General features: G+C 34.9%; 1 protein-coding gene across 1 annotated transcript in view; it reads right to left on the minus strand.

Moving 5' to 3' along the window:
• ORC5 (origin recognition complex subunit 5) overlaps window positions 1-15674 on the minus strand; it is a 75179-nt gene that overhangs the window by 7313 nt on the left and 52192 nt on the right. Inside the window, exon 13 of the mRNA XM_052638870.1 lies at window positions 1581-1693. Coding sequence (XP_052494830.1) covers window positions 1581-1693 — 113 coding nt within the window. The remainder of the gene's footprint in view (window positions 1-1580; window positions 1694-15674) is intronic.

Raw genomic sequence — 15674 nt, forward strand, 5'->3', positions numbered from 1 at the left:
AGGCTCAGAAAAACTAATGCCTGGATACTGGGAGAAGGGGGATGACAAATGTCACTGGTGACTGCCAGGTTTTAGGCCTGTGCAACATGACAGACTGCAGTGCTGATCACTGAACCAGGGAACACTGAAAGAAAGCGGCATCATTCCTTTTTTGTTGGCAAGCAGGAGAAGAGGGGGAATTCCTGAGTTCAGTTTTGGAAATATATTGATACAGGTGGGAAATATCGGAAAGTCAAGAATACTAGAAAAAAGGTCTGGCCTCTAAAAAACTGGGGAGTATGATTAGTACATACATAGTTGTTGAAGTCAGGAGTAAAGTAAAAATAGTCTAGGAAAAAAAAATATGAAAAGAGCCAAGCCTTAAGGAACAACTAAATGTAAAGGTCAGTGGATAGGATAAGCTGACAAATGAGCTTGAGAAGAAACAGCCAAGGAATAAAGATGAAAATCACAAGACTGGAATCATGGACTCTAGGAGAAGAGTTTTAAAAGAGAGCGGTCAATCCTGTTGGGTGCCACTGAGAATACATAGTCTGAGGGCTGAAAAGGGGAGGAGATGGAATTCAGAGCAGAAGTGGAAGAGCCCATCTGATATAGGAGGACACAGAACCCCAATCTACTGATAAAGGAAAGACAGAAGATGGGCACATGTGTAGGTAGTGAAGGAATTCGCAATTCAGTTTCAACTCTGTTCTCTGAAGCAGTAACTGCTGAACAAAGTGAACACAGATGTTTGGACTTGTGGTTTGAATACAGTCAAGAATCAGAATCTAGATCAAAAAGAAACCTGTAAACCACATATTCTACTTTTCAATACATGTGGTGGAATGGCTGGGAGGCTGGTAGAAGATAATCAATTAGAAAAAGAGGGAAATAGAGCCAGATTGTAACAGTCTCAAAGAAATTCAAATTTCTGCAAGAAATTGGGGAGAAAATAACTATCTAGAAGTGGCAACAAAAAGAAAGGATAGCACTTAAAGAGCATCTAATCCTGAGGGATAGGAGTTTGAGAAAATAAGAAGCTACTAGTAGAGATAACTGGCAGGCTTCCCAGGTAGCTCAGTGGTAAAGAAGTCATCTGCCAATGAAGGAGACACAGATTCAATCCCTGGGTCAGGAAGATCCCCTGGAGAAGGAAATGGCAACCCAGTATTCTTGCCCGGAAAATTCCATGGAGAGAAGAGCCTGGTGGGCTATATAGTCAATGGCGTCGCAAAGAGTTGGACAGGACTTGGCAACTAGCACAAACACACACACACTACAGTATATTCAAGTTGTCTGTAGTTAGCTGCCCATTAAATCCTACCTTGCTACTATAGGACCACTATGCCAGTCTGTCTCAGACTCTCAGAATCTTGATTTTTGCCATATAACATGTTAACTAATTCTCTGAATTTTGTAATTTGTAAATCTGATGAGAGGGTTCGTTCTACAGTGAAATAGTCATTCTCAGCACTTAAATGATCTTCTCTTGCTTAAATGACTAATGACATTACATTAGGAAGAAGATTAATTTTTATATTTAGTATATCATTTACATAATTCAAGACATTTTACATTAATGATTATTCTATGCTTACCTAGCAATAGCTCTGATGAAGTCTAGAGACACTGTGCATTTGTACTTTGGTTCATCAAGCTGATCATCATGGCCAACCAGGGTTAACAGCTGAAGGGTCACTAAAGAGGTAATCTAAAAATAAGAAAAGTGTTTTTATGAGAAAATGGTTTAACCAGATTGCATGATGTCCTTGTTTCTGAAACATTTTATAGTTACTTTGATAACAATATATAACAGAATTCACAAGAGCATCTGCAAATATGACTACTTTGAAATTTGTATACACAAATTTGTACATACGCTTAACGTCCTAGTTAATCAAACTAATGATCAACCTTTAAGGACTCCACTAGAGATAAATTTATTTCAACTAACGACACACATATGACTGCTAACCTTTAAAAACTATAAACAAAGGACATTCCTTCTCTCCATAAAATTTTTATGAACTTTCTATCCAAATACCTCAGAATATCAAATTTGTACTCCCTTGAGAATCCAGCAGTTAAAATGTGAAAGTGGGCCTTTTTCAGAGTTGAGTAGCTGGTCAGATAGGAAATACATCCTTCAGATCTAGACTTAGTCTTGCTTTTAAACTGATCCTCAGTTAGGCAGTCAGGAAAACAGCAGGGAGATTAACAATGGCAAAAGTGTATTTTGACAAGTCAAAAATCAAAATCCAAAATAATTTCACGTGCAGAACGCTGACAGAAGTATTCAGTGCTCTGAAATCCAAGAAACAAAGCTGACCCAAGAGCTGGAATTCTTTGAGTAGCCTATTTTCTTTTCCCAATTTTTTTTTATCCCTCATCTCCTGAAGGCCAACAGAAAAAGCAGCCAGCAATGGCAAGAAGGAAGATCAGGAGACTTGGTGATCTGTAACTGCTGGTGACAGTATCTTTAATACTTAATCATATGCCTTAGGAATAATAAAAAATACGTTCACTTACTCTGTGATCAATACCTTGAGATGCAGTAAACATTCTGAATGATAAAAACAATAACAGTAGTAGTGATTTGCTTGGTACCACGTACTCTATACACAGCATCTCATTTATGCCTTGTGACCCTACAAGGTGGATGCTATTATACTCATTTTATAAATGATTCTTGGAGAAGTTAAGTAACTTTCCTCAGACTCCAGAACTGACAGGTGGCTTAGTAAGAATTCAAACCTAGAGTTCATGCTCACTCTGTTATACTACACAGACTCTACTATTGTAATTTAAAAGGGGGAACTGTTAGGCAGTGTTCAGTCAGCTGTCAATATTAACAATTTTTAAAAACTAACAGATGGGTAGATATCACAGTATTTTATATACAGAAAAGACTATATTTAGCAAGTACAAAGCATTTTTTCAATTAAAACTTACAAGTTTTATATTTTCTTAACTTTAAACAGCTCTCACATAAACAATATGCAGAGGGATATTTTTTATAGGCCAGTCTAACAACCTTTACCTTTTGGGTGGAATATATACTCTATTTCCTTTCACTGCAATGATATTCTAAAATTTTATTTCTACCACTGTGTCAACTTTTCTGTTTTTTCTATGTGTCTTTCTCATTCCTTTCTTGCCTTTCATTGAACTGAATTATACTATTTTTTCATTCTACTGGTTTACTCTACTATCCTGGAAATAGTTTTATACTCCAGTTTCCAGTTTGATTTTTTTCTTTTGACCCCAAGCTATTTTAGAATTAATTTCCAACCCATGAAGTTTCTATAGCATTTTTTATTTTTACGAGGGGAATATCACAGAATGCAGTCTGTATACTAGCAATTCTTTGAAATTTGATAAGAAAGCTGGATTCTCCAGAGGGAAAGAAGAGTACACAGGGACAGAAAGCCACTGTGACAAAGAATGAAACTAACCATAAGTGGCCACTCCTCCTATTCTGCCAGCCAGTTCCCTTCCCTCTTTGTTCCAAGAATGTCTGGAGCTGATGGCAACTGAGTACAAACCATGCCCACAAATGGGGTCACCTATGACAGGCCAGCAAGGTGGAGTGAGACAAGAGTTTTCTCTCTTACTTATATACAAGTACTTATATCATAATAGTATCTTCCATTTTTGTCTCCTGGACTGCAAAGTCTAAAATATTTACTATGTAGGCCTCTTACTGGAAAAAGTTTGTCAAACTCTCACACTGAAAAATTGCTAGATTCAGATAATTTAGCAATGTAGAAATCAAAATGTTCAGTGACTTATCCAAAGTGATAATGACTACATAATGGCAGAAATTTACTTGACTAGGATTTAGGTCTCCTAACTACAATTCTAAAACTTATGAAAAGAATGGCTAAAATGTGATCATAGCTGAGAGAGCTAACTTCTAATAAGCTGTCTTATAATCTTACCCAAATAAAGAATGTGTTAAAAGAATGAGGATGATCTGTGAAAAAGGTAGTGTTCAAGGGAGCAGACACGCCACTATGTCTCCAACAACAGGACTAAGGGCCCCCTGACCATTAAATTGGAGACCTGGTATGTACTGTAAGTGTTTGCTCATAATGGAGGTATAGTTAACCAGCTGTCATTCTATCAATGATTTTTTAGTAGTATTTAAAAGGTACATATGAGTAAAGCTGATGAACAGATTAAAAAATGTTAAGTTACTCAACATTTTTATAAAAGAGCTCACATTTACCTAGTTTAAGAGTTAAATGAAACAAAAATATTAAGTTGGTTGTTAAAAATGTATGAAATAGTATTGTGCCCATTAAATGAGGTCATCTATAAGGCAACTTAACACAGTGCCTGAAACACAGTATTCAATATGAGCTACTATTTATATTATTACTATCTATAACACTTTTCAATCTCAAATTTAACAAATAGGTTTCTTTTCTAATAACCAATTAGTTTACTTAAAACTCACTGTATTTTATTTGAAAATGGTTTATTTCCTATAGCTTTCTGAATTATATGCCATGCTTAACTTATTTAGAAAATAAAAGATAAAACTACCTGAGGTTAAAAACATCTGTATGAGGGCTTCCCTGGTAGTCTACTGGTTAAGAATCCACTTTGCAATGAAGGGGACACCAGTTCAATCTCTGGTCCAGGAAGATCCCACATGCCACAGTGCAGGTAAGCCTGTAAGCTGCAACTACTGAGCCCGTGCACAGCAACTACTAAAGCCTGTGTGCCCTAGAGCCCAGGCTCCTCAACAAGAGAAGCCACCACAAGGAGAAGTTCACACACCGCAACCAGAGAGTAGCCCCACTGGCCACAACTACGGAAAGCTCCCTGGCAGCAACAAAGACCCAGTGCAGCCAAAAATAAATAAATATTAAAAATACATATCCATATGAGATTTTATAAACATTCACAACAAACTATCAATTATGAGTGGAGACAGCGAAGGTGGGTGAGACAAGAGGAGGGAATGAAAAGGTAAAACCTACTAGGAATAAAATAAATAAACTACAAGGATTATTGCACAGAATAAGAAATATAGCCAATTTTTTATAATAACTTTAAATGGAGAACAATGTAAAAAAATATAAAATTACCATGCTGTATACCTGAAACTAACATAACATTATGAATCAACTATCTTTCAATTAAAAAATTACTTCTGAACAGATCAAGAAAAGTAATGAGCCACATATATAAATCCCTTTGGAAAAAATGCTCAATGTATCAGTTTCATCAGGAAATGAAGTGGATAAAAAAATGAACTGACAAAAAAACTGCATGAAAAATATAATTAAAAACTATATGGCATATCATATCCAGATGTAGGGAAAATTAAGGAATACATTGGTAGTTCTGAAAAAATGATACAGAATGCAAACTAAAGAAACTACAAAAAACAGAAAAGACAAAATGAGAAAATCTAACATATTTCTAATCAAATTTCTGGAAGGAAAAGAGATAGAAAAAGGGGGCAGAAGTAACATCTGAAAAGATAATGGATGAAAATTCATTCAAAAAGATGAAGAACACTGTATCATAGAACTGAACAGCTAAATAAATCCAACAGGGGAAATAAAAAGAAATCAATACCTAGATATGCCACAGTAAGTACAGAATACCAAAGATAAAAAGCTCTTAAAAGTAGCTAGAAAAGGAAAAACATTATCTTTACAGGACTAGCAATTGAACTGACAACTATCTTAAGAACAACAATGAAAGACATAAAATAGTGGAACTATATTTTTAACATGCTGAAGAAAGTAACTGTTAACTCAGAAATGTATGCCCCCCAAAACCAATCTCTTAAAACTGGGGATGAAATAAAAGGCAAATTTCTAAACTAAAAACAATGGTGTGCTATCAAAATATTCCTACTCACTCAAAGAAATTCCTAAAATATACTTCCAGGTGAAAATAAAGGAATACAAGTTGGAAGGTCTGAAATTCAAGAAGGATTGAAGAAACTGGTAAATATGATGGTAAATCACTAAATTTTGACTTTGATAAGTATAAACGTTATATAGCAACAACTAAGAGAACAGAAGTAAGGAAACGTGAATTATAAAAATCTAAAACCAAGAAAAAGAAACAAAACGTAGGTAAGACAAATAGAATAAAACAAGATAAGATATAAACAAAATTACATTAGAAATTATTTTAAAAGTTAACTAAATGTTGCAAATAAAAGTCAAAGATTAAGTGACTGAAAAATAAATCCAACTATATACTCTTTAGGAGAGATACAACAAAATAGAACATGGGAAGGTTAACAGTTAAAGGACAATGAGATACATGAAGCAAACTAAAACAACGAAGGTATACTAACTAAAGAGAGATTTAAGGAAGGGCTCACTTAGTAACGACAAAATGCAGTGACGAAGCTCCCATCTCTTACAAGATGAGTGGCATGAGACCCTTACTATGAAGGGACGAGACACAAAATAGGACGAGCAGTCAAGGAATAATGGGATCTTTAGGGGAAAGTGAGTACTGCTGAAAGTAAGGACAAACTCATTATCGTTTCCAGTTTAGAAACAGGTAGGAATAATAATGAGAAAGTAGGTCTGAAATTGTAATAAATGGGAGGCTATATAGGAGAGTTAATATTATCTCCTATGGCAAAATATATTCATTAACTTCATTCCTTTCTATTTTTTTTTTTACAAGGGATTCATTTGCTAAAGTAGGTTAGTAATAGATATTTGAATCCCTTTTAAAATGTCTTCTAAACCCTTTAATGTTTGAAATATTAATCTCCCTTTATTATTAAAATAGGCTTCTTTAGTACTTCTTTTTCCTTTAATATAGAAAACATTACTCACATTTTACTCTCCTACTGGCATTTCCTTATATTATTTCTTATAACTTCTACTTTCCTGTGATTCAAATACTCTCACATATTTAATTCAACTCTAATCCAAATTATAGGCTAAATTTACTCTTCCATTTTTTCATAAACACAAAATCTGTCTTTAATCTAGTTAAGTTAGAATTTCAAGAATATTTTCAGGTATCTCACTGTTTCATTACTTTTACTGTATTAGTTAATGTTAATTATCAAAGGCAATTACATTGAAACAGATAGTCCTTTTAATCAGTTCTACCAAGATTCCATGGATACATAAATCACATAAATTGTACAAAGCATACAGTATCACTTTAAGATGTAGCAGTCAAAAGGTATTTCCAAAATAATAGTAACATGATTGCTCAATTAGGCAGGGGAAGATGGATGGGGTCTGATTTAGGAGATGCTAATACACACAAAAATCTAAACTAAAATGAAACAAATTATAATGTGATTTCTCACATTAAAAAAACCTAATTTCAGAGTCTTTTAATTTCTTGAGTTACCATATGAACAGAAACAACACACAAATACATAATTTAGGAGAACATTACATAGAGAAATGTACAAATACCAACAACTTAGAAGTACTTTGATAGTTTATGAAAATGATGCTAAAAGTCAACTGAAAAAATTAAGTAGAAAGATTAACTTAAAAACTGATGCTGAAACTGAAGCTCCAATACTTTGGCCACCTGATGCAAAGAACCAACTCATTAGAAAATACCCTGATGCTGGGAAAGCGTGAAGGCAGAAGGAGAAGGGGACGACAGAGGATGAGATGGTTGGATGGCTCACTGACTCAATGGACATGAGTTTGAGCAAGCTCTGGGAGATGGTGAAGGACAGGGAAGCCTGATATGCTGCAGTCCACGGGGTCGCAAAGAGTCGGACATGACTGAGCAACTGAACAACAACACAGGGTCAACAATTTAAATCTCAAACACATTAATTTATGCCTAGATGAAAAATTCTGGGAAAATATATGGAACTTGTGGAAAATTATTTCTATACATGTATAAGTACAAGAATACCCACCTTGTCGCCATTATTGAATCCCTAATTTTATTTCCCACCGCATATCCATGAAACTTTTGAGGACTTGGTCTAGGTGCTGCACATTCAAAGATGAACAGGATCATAGAAAATACTGATTTACTTCCTTGCCCAACATTAAGTGTTCATGACAAAATGATGAGGTCCTCCTATCTGCAGGCTGGCATTAACGTTAAATAATTTGCTATGATCAACAGGAATATGGCAAAAGCCTGTAGACCAGTAAGGGTACTCAGGACCAGACTCAGTTTTGTATGTGAGCATGTGCAATCATAAGATAGAAGTGGAATTGGTCTTTCCCATCTGCTGCAGCAGCCAAGGATTTAGCAACACAAAAAATAGACACACAAGAGTCATTACTGTTGTTAAGGCCCCAAATGAAGGAAGTGTTTTAGTTGCAACAAATAAGAATAAACAGGAGTATCTTGTAGCCAATAAAATTGATCTTAGAAGGATTTAATCTTTGTTGGGGCAAAGCTCTCTAAATAATGGCAAAATATATTTTAATATTTTGAAGTCCTTTTTAGCACTGTACAATTTATAGAAAACTTCTCATCCAACTGAGCTTTAAATAAACCTAGAACATGTTTCATAAACAAATACTAACAGCAAGCCAAGCCAGAAGAAAACACATTTTAAAAAAATACAGGAGGACTTTTGGTCCAGATAACATGGCTTAGATTCATATTTACAGTTCTTTCCAGCTAAGCACAACTATTAAACCCTGGAAATAACCTTACCAAAGGACTCTGAAAGGCAGAAAGAGGAAGGCAGACTACTTCCAGGACTGGAGGAATAATGTGGAGACAGGATATCTTATGGCTGCAGCAACTGCACAGGTGATGTAGGCTCAGCATCTCCTGATCCCTAATCCAGAACAGAAAGCTAGGCAGGTAGGCTTATTTCTCTCCTGGACTAAACAGGAGTCCAGGCCAAAAGAAATGGTAACCCTAAGTTCTATATCTGGCAAAAATATCCCTCGTGAATAAAGTGGAAATAAAGACATTCTCTGGAGAAGGCAATGGCACCCCACTCCAGTACTCTTGCCTGGGAAATCCCATGGACAGAGGAGCCTGGAAGGCTGCAGTCCATGGGGTCACTGAGGGTCAGCCACAACTGAGCGACTTCACTTTCACGCATTGGAGACGGAAATGGCAACCCACTCGTGTTCTTGCCTGGAGAATCCCAGGGACGGGGGAGCCTGGTGGGCTGTGGTCTATGGGGTCGCACAGAGTCGGACACGACTGAAGTGACCTAGCAGAAGCAGCAGCAAAGACATTCTCAAATGAGGTAAAACTAAAGAATCAGTAAGTAGCAGACCCATCTTTGAAACATGGCTAAATGGAGTTCTTTAAACAAAAAGGAAATAACAAAAGAAGGAACCCTGAGCATGAAAAAGGAATAAAGAACAACAGAAAGGCAGAAGTATGGATAAAGCAGACTATCTCATGAGTTTTCTAACTCATATTTGATTAAAAACTGATTATCACCTGATCCTCAAAACAATGATATTTAAAAAGCAGGAAGTTAAAAGAACTTAGAAAGAAGTAAGGTTATCTTATTTCATTGGAGGTAGTAAAACATTGATACCACTTAGGAAATTAAACATGCAATTACCATATTAACAGTAGCTGCCTCTTTTGTATATGTTCACACAAAAATCTGTACATGAGCATTCACAGTAGTTTTAATTGTGACAACCAAACACTGGAAAGAACCCAGAGAACCTTCAATGGGTGAAGAGTTGAACAAACTATGTATTTCATATCATGAAATACAACTCAGCAGCAAAAAAAAGAATGAACTATTGGTACATGCAACAATTTGGATGACTCTCAAAGGCATTTATGCCGAATGACAAAAAGCCAATCTCAAATGTTAAATACTGTATAAATCTGTTTATACAAAGTTTTGAAACGACAAAATTTTAGAAGGTGGAGATTAGTGGTTGCCAGGGACTGGGGGAAAAGGCAAGAGAAAGGTGAGTGCGGTTATAAAAGGAGGGGTCCTTGTGATTACAGAACTGGTATATTGTCTATGGAGGGAGATACACAAACCTACACATACAATAAAATTTCAAATAACCAATATGCACAGATATAGACAAAAATGAATAAATGCAAAAGTGGAAAATTTAATTAAGATCAGTAGATCACATCAATATCAATTTACTGGTTGTGAAACTGAGTAAAGGGCATATAGCAAGAAAGAGCCCTTATTTTTTTCTTACAACTGAACATAAATCTATAGCAACTCAAAAATATTTTTATTTAAAAATTAACTACATTGAAAAAATACACAAAATATAGAGGGCTTTGAGAACTTATAAACTGCTAGAAGGCATTTTGTCTCAAAATAACAAGTACCTATGAAGCAGATACTTAAATCTACTCATAGAAATAAAAACATTTTTGATCTTTATTTACAGGGATTTACAAAAACTACTTGATAAAAGACTGCTCAAAGTGGGCAAGTTTAAGAATATTAATTATTTCAATATCAATATGCCACTGGGTTGAGGTTATATGGGTTTTTAAGTTTATAGATTACAGATTTTCCTGTTTAAAGTTTGATAATTAGTTGTGACTTGTGGTTCAGCCACAAGAATTTGTAGCTGTTGGTTTCATGCTGTGAGCCCATAAAGACATCACAAAGTTGCTCCAAACCTGTGGCTAACACAACTTATCACTTACTCTAAAGCACAGGAGGATTATAGCAAACTATTATGTAAATCCCACCTTCAGTGTTCTAAATTTTCCTACATTCTACTTTTTATTTTTATTGTTTTAGATGGTGAAAATTTTGCTTTTGTTCATTTGGGGTCCACAGAAAACAAATGCACTTTAAACAATAAATACTAAAGTGTTCCAATATAAAATTATTATGAAAGAAAATTGAGAGCCAGCCCATCAGGACTGGAAATCTTGGGAGATCAGTGCCTTGTTTCACAGATGTGAAGACAGACATCATAAAAGGATGACTGGCATTATCAGACCTTACTCAGTCACCCCAAACAAATTAGTATGTTTGACATATTTCAAGTTACAAATGCAGAAGTCCTAATGAAAAAGAATATAACATATATATCATGCAAGAGGTCTACTACAAAATATTTTAGAGTTGTAACAACAAATTTTAAATTAAGTATGTAATCCTAAGAATTATTAACATATTAAAAGTGTTTAGCCAAAACAGTGCCTCACTTGGGGTACTGATGAATATTAGAAGGTAGTCTGTCAAGACTATGACTATAGTAAAGACCCCAGTTCAGTGCTTTTATCTTTTCTTCTACTGCTCTTCAAATTACACATTATGTAACTGGCATTCACTCTTTTCTCAAGATCTGGCAGAGGATATGGACAAAACTTGAGAGAAGAGAAATAAGAGGTATGGGAAACTACTTAGTATTAGTGACCATGGGTAATTAATGGTAGAGGGATGGGAACTTGCTATTAAGTCCAGGCTCTACAGACTAGATACAGACATCGAGAGATCTGCATCTACAGACTACAAATAACAGGCAGTGTACTGGGCACTTTAATTCCTTTAGTCCTCACAAGAGCCCAGCCATGAGTTAGGTACTATAATTAAAGCTTATTTCCAGAACAGGAAACAACTTCAGAGAGGTTAATAAATATTTAAGGTCACTGAGCTAACAGCAGTAAAAACTACACTGGATTTGAATACAATCTGAATTTTCAAAGCTTATATTCCTCACACTATCCCAAAGGGAGATGCAGAATATAGGGAAGACATTGTAATAAGACTAAGGAAAGCTTTACAGAAGGCAACAATACGGAAAAGTGAGTAGAATGACAACTCTGAAAGCATTCCACAGTGAAAGGTGATACCTTGAGTCTGCTGAAGGTTAGAAACTCGGCAACAAAGGCACTGCAGATAAAACAGAGGGAAAAATGCAAATAAAATTGTAACAAAAAAGATAAAGAAGCATCTCAATACAGGCAAAAATCCTGCCCCAGGGATACAGGTAATAGCCTTAAGAATCAACAGTCAACAATCCTGTGAACAAAATTATCAAATATGAGAGGTCTGATGTCAAAGTAATATTAATATGCAATTTATTAACCTAATGATGTGTAATGGGCTTCCTAGGTGGCTCTGTAGTAAAGACACTGCCTGCCTGCCAAGCAGAAGATGCGGGTTCGATCCCTGGTTCAGAAAGATCCCCTGGAGAAGGGAATGGCAACCCACTTCAGTATTCTTGCCAGGAGAATCCCATGGACAGAGGAGCCTGGAAGGCTGCAGTTCATGGGTTTGCAAAAGAGCTGGACACAACTTAGTGACTAAATAATAACAACAAATGATGTGCAAACCTTTCATAAATGAAAACTAAACATTATATTACATATGAAATTATTGATTTTTAAAAGATAAATTAGAGTGGAGGAAAAAGCAATTTCTGAAAATCTGAAATTATTAGACAACACTGAAAATGTTATTCCAAAGCAAAATTTCCTATAAAAAATTTCCTGTACATCTGTGGATTAAAGATAACTTATAAAAAATAATGACTATAAATCATGCAAAATATGTAATAGCTGAATAAAAGTTAGGATAAATGTTAAGAATTTTTACTTGGTCTTTCCTGAAACACTTGGGAGTCATTTTCAAGAAATATTTTAATAATTGTTTGAGTAAATTTAAATTTCTGTGGGGAAATTATTACTCCCCTTCTTGGCTTCTATTCCCTATGAAGACATATTCCTTTGCCAATAATCTTCAGATTTTAGGGGGTATAGACTGTTCTCCAGAGCTGTTTTTGTTGTCTACTGTATCAAGCTCAAATTCAAATGAGTGAGACTGAATAAAAATTAGCCTAGAAAATGCATTTTTTTTTTCCAAAGTGAGGATTTAGATTCTGGACTAGAAAATACAGAATAAAATTTAAAAAGAAAGCTGTACAAAAAGTCAGTCTCTTTACCTCTAAGTTTAAGGCATATTTTCATTGGTGTTTTTCCTTAAAATGTAAATTCTGGTTTTTAGTCATTGGCTTAAAAATAAATGAAACTAAGTATCTGAAAATAAATATTCTTGCTATCAAAAAAATAGCATTTCCTTAGCCTTTTATACACATAATGCCCATATACACACATATACATATATATGTAGCATAATGACACTAATTAAAGGATTTTATTTTACTTTAGCTTAAAATAATGCATCTACCTAATTCAAAAGCCAAAGTTATTTTTCCTCCCTCCGACTAGCACCTATGTCATGACTGAGGCATTCATAAAGAAAAATAAAAATCTCCTTAAACATAAGATGTTTTAAAATTTACATCTTTAATGGGGTTATACAATATTTGCTAAGTTAATCTTTGCTCTGTGTACTATTATGTTCTTTGTTCTCATCCATGTAGGAGATGAACTGATTATTTATGTCTTAACAATAGGAGTTCATGTACCACAGGGAGGGTTTTTTCCCCTTAATCTGAGAGGCAGCCACTAACAAGCTTCAGCTGGAAGTGCTTGATGTTAAAACAGTGTGAACCTGTTCCTGGGCTAATAAACTATGTTCTTTCTGCCAACAAAAGGAAATCAATTTACAACTGTAATTAAATTTTAACATGCTCATTATTTTTATACTTTCATAGCTTGGTATATATGTTAACTGATTTGTGAAACATCCTATCCTGCTTGTTTTGGAGGAGCTTTACAATCTGATACATTAAATTATTTAAATAAAAAATGTGATATATATCAGTGTATGAGGTCCATACAACCCAAAAAGAAACACATTTGATTTGATCTCAAGTAATGTGATAATTCATGAACATATGGCATATATCAAGAGTTCAACTGACATGTTTTTACAAATAAAAAGTAGAGGTGGTGAGTGCTACAATGGAAAGGAGGGAAATATTTTCAAAGCTAATTCAACTTAAAATCATTTTGAATTTGTATTGTTTTCTTTAGGCAGAGAGGGGATTGTTACTCTTCAAAAACACTCAAATAAAAAGTGCCATGAATGATTATACTTAGAGGAACTAAAGATAGTGTCTCTAATCTCTGGAACTTTTTAGAACATAAATGATTGCAAATCTTTAGTATCCAGGAAGGCCTTAACTTCATGCTTACAAGAATGGGAAGTCATTCTTTCAGTCAATGAATCCCATGTTCAAGGCACTGTGCAAAAGACAGAAAAATCAAGACAAAGTTTATGCCCACAAAGAATTTAAGGTATTAGGGGAGACAATAATACAATGGCAATAACACAGTATGAGTGCTATGCTAGTAGTGATATGTATAAATCCAATTACCTGACTTTAGAAAAGGTAATGACTAACAAATAGGAAATGAGGCAAAATGTGAATTCATTAAGAAATGGCATTGTTGGGGGTGTGGACCATAAGCATCAAATAGAGCTCAAAAGTGCTGGAAGACAGCACATGTAACAACACAACGAGAAAAACGGATGTGCTTTCAGAGAAGAAAGTGCTTACAGTGAACGGTGTACAAGATGAGTAACGACAGTGGCTGAAAATACTGCCAGTCTGTGAAGGGCCTCACAAGAAATGTTATGGAATGTACTCTTGGTTCCACAGACAATGCAACTCACTAAAAAACCATAAACATAAAAGCATATTTACTTTTCAAAGATTTTTTTCTGATGATTGTATGCAAAACACATTTGAAGATGTCAGTGTCAGGAAGACCAGTTAGGACACTTTTTAGGCAATAATTTGGTTTTGGATGTATCAGTGTTGATAAATATGGCACATTCAGGTATGACTGTGCTGTTGGGAATCTGGGTCCAGAGCTAGAGGAAAAGGACTAGAAATTCAGAACCCAAAAGTTAGCATACATGTAGCATTTGAAGCAAAGGGAATAAATTAGACAGCCCTAGGTAGAACTAGTTCCCTTTCTTATTCCTAATTGTTGGAAATTCAACTCTCCACCACTATTTAGAGCAGCAAAGTGAAGGAGCACCTTAGGTTCTAGAAGTGACTTGGGACTAAAGACCCTACTTTCTCATAAGGACTTGGTGCAGCACAAGCTCATGAACAATATCTACTAATAGGTAGATGAGGCCAATATCCTCCAAAGGACTCTGATCAGTTGTGAGCTGACAAGGAATCAAGACAGTCTTTCACTGCAAACCCCCTTAAGCATCAACATTTCTTTTAATCAACTTTTTACAGAGCATTTAAAAATGTAGCACACATTTCCATAATGTGGATTTTTCCAAATCATTTAACTCCTAAATTGTTCTTGCTAAAACTCTAGTCCTCATTAAAATAATCTAGTCATAAAACTCTATCTAAGGTATGCACTTGCCTATACAGACTCTATATTAAGAGGTTTATTTGAATAGACATGTATAAGCCCATATCCATATAAAATTCTGTGTTTTCAGCAAAAAACTTGCACAGTCATATAAAATTTATTGGTGTTGAACACATTTCCCCCTAAAAAATGCAAATAAAGGGTATACATTTGGTATATTTATTAGAAAAGTAGTTATAAAATACTGCCTACACAGAATAAGGTTCAAAGACAGTACTCTCTTTAACAGTTGAAAGCATAATTTATAAAATTTTTCTATCCCTTAGGCAGTATTTTACATGTCACCCTTAAGCAATGGTTCCATTTTTCTGGAGTTTAGTAAAAATGCCTACTGCTGGGCTGATATATTCACAAAAGGCAAAGTGGCTACACTGAAGAAATTCAACACCAGATTTAGGGAAGGCAGGAGAAAAGCAGGTGCAAACACCATCCTTTTATAAATGAAAATGAGAAAGATTTTATTCCTGGGCAAC

This window comes from Budorcas taxicolor, chromosome 4 (genome assembly GCF_023091745.1).
Source record: "Budorcas taxicolor isolate Tak-1 chromosome 4, Takin1.1, whole genome shotgun sequence".
NCBI classification, from domain to species: Eukaryota; Metazoa; Chordata; class Mammalia; order Artiodactyla; family Bovidae; genus Budorcas; species Budorcas taxicolor.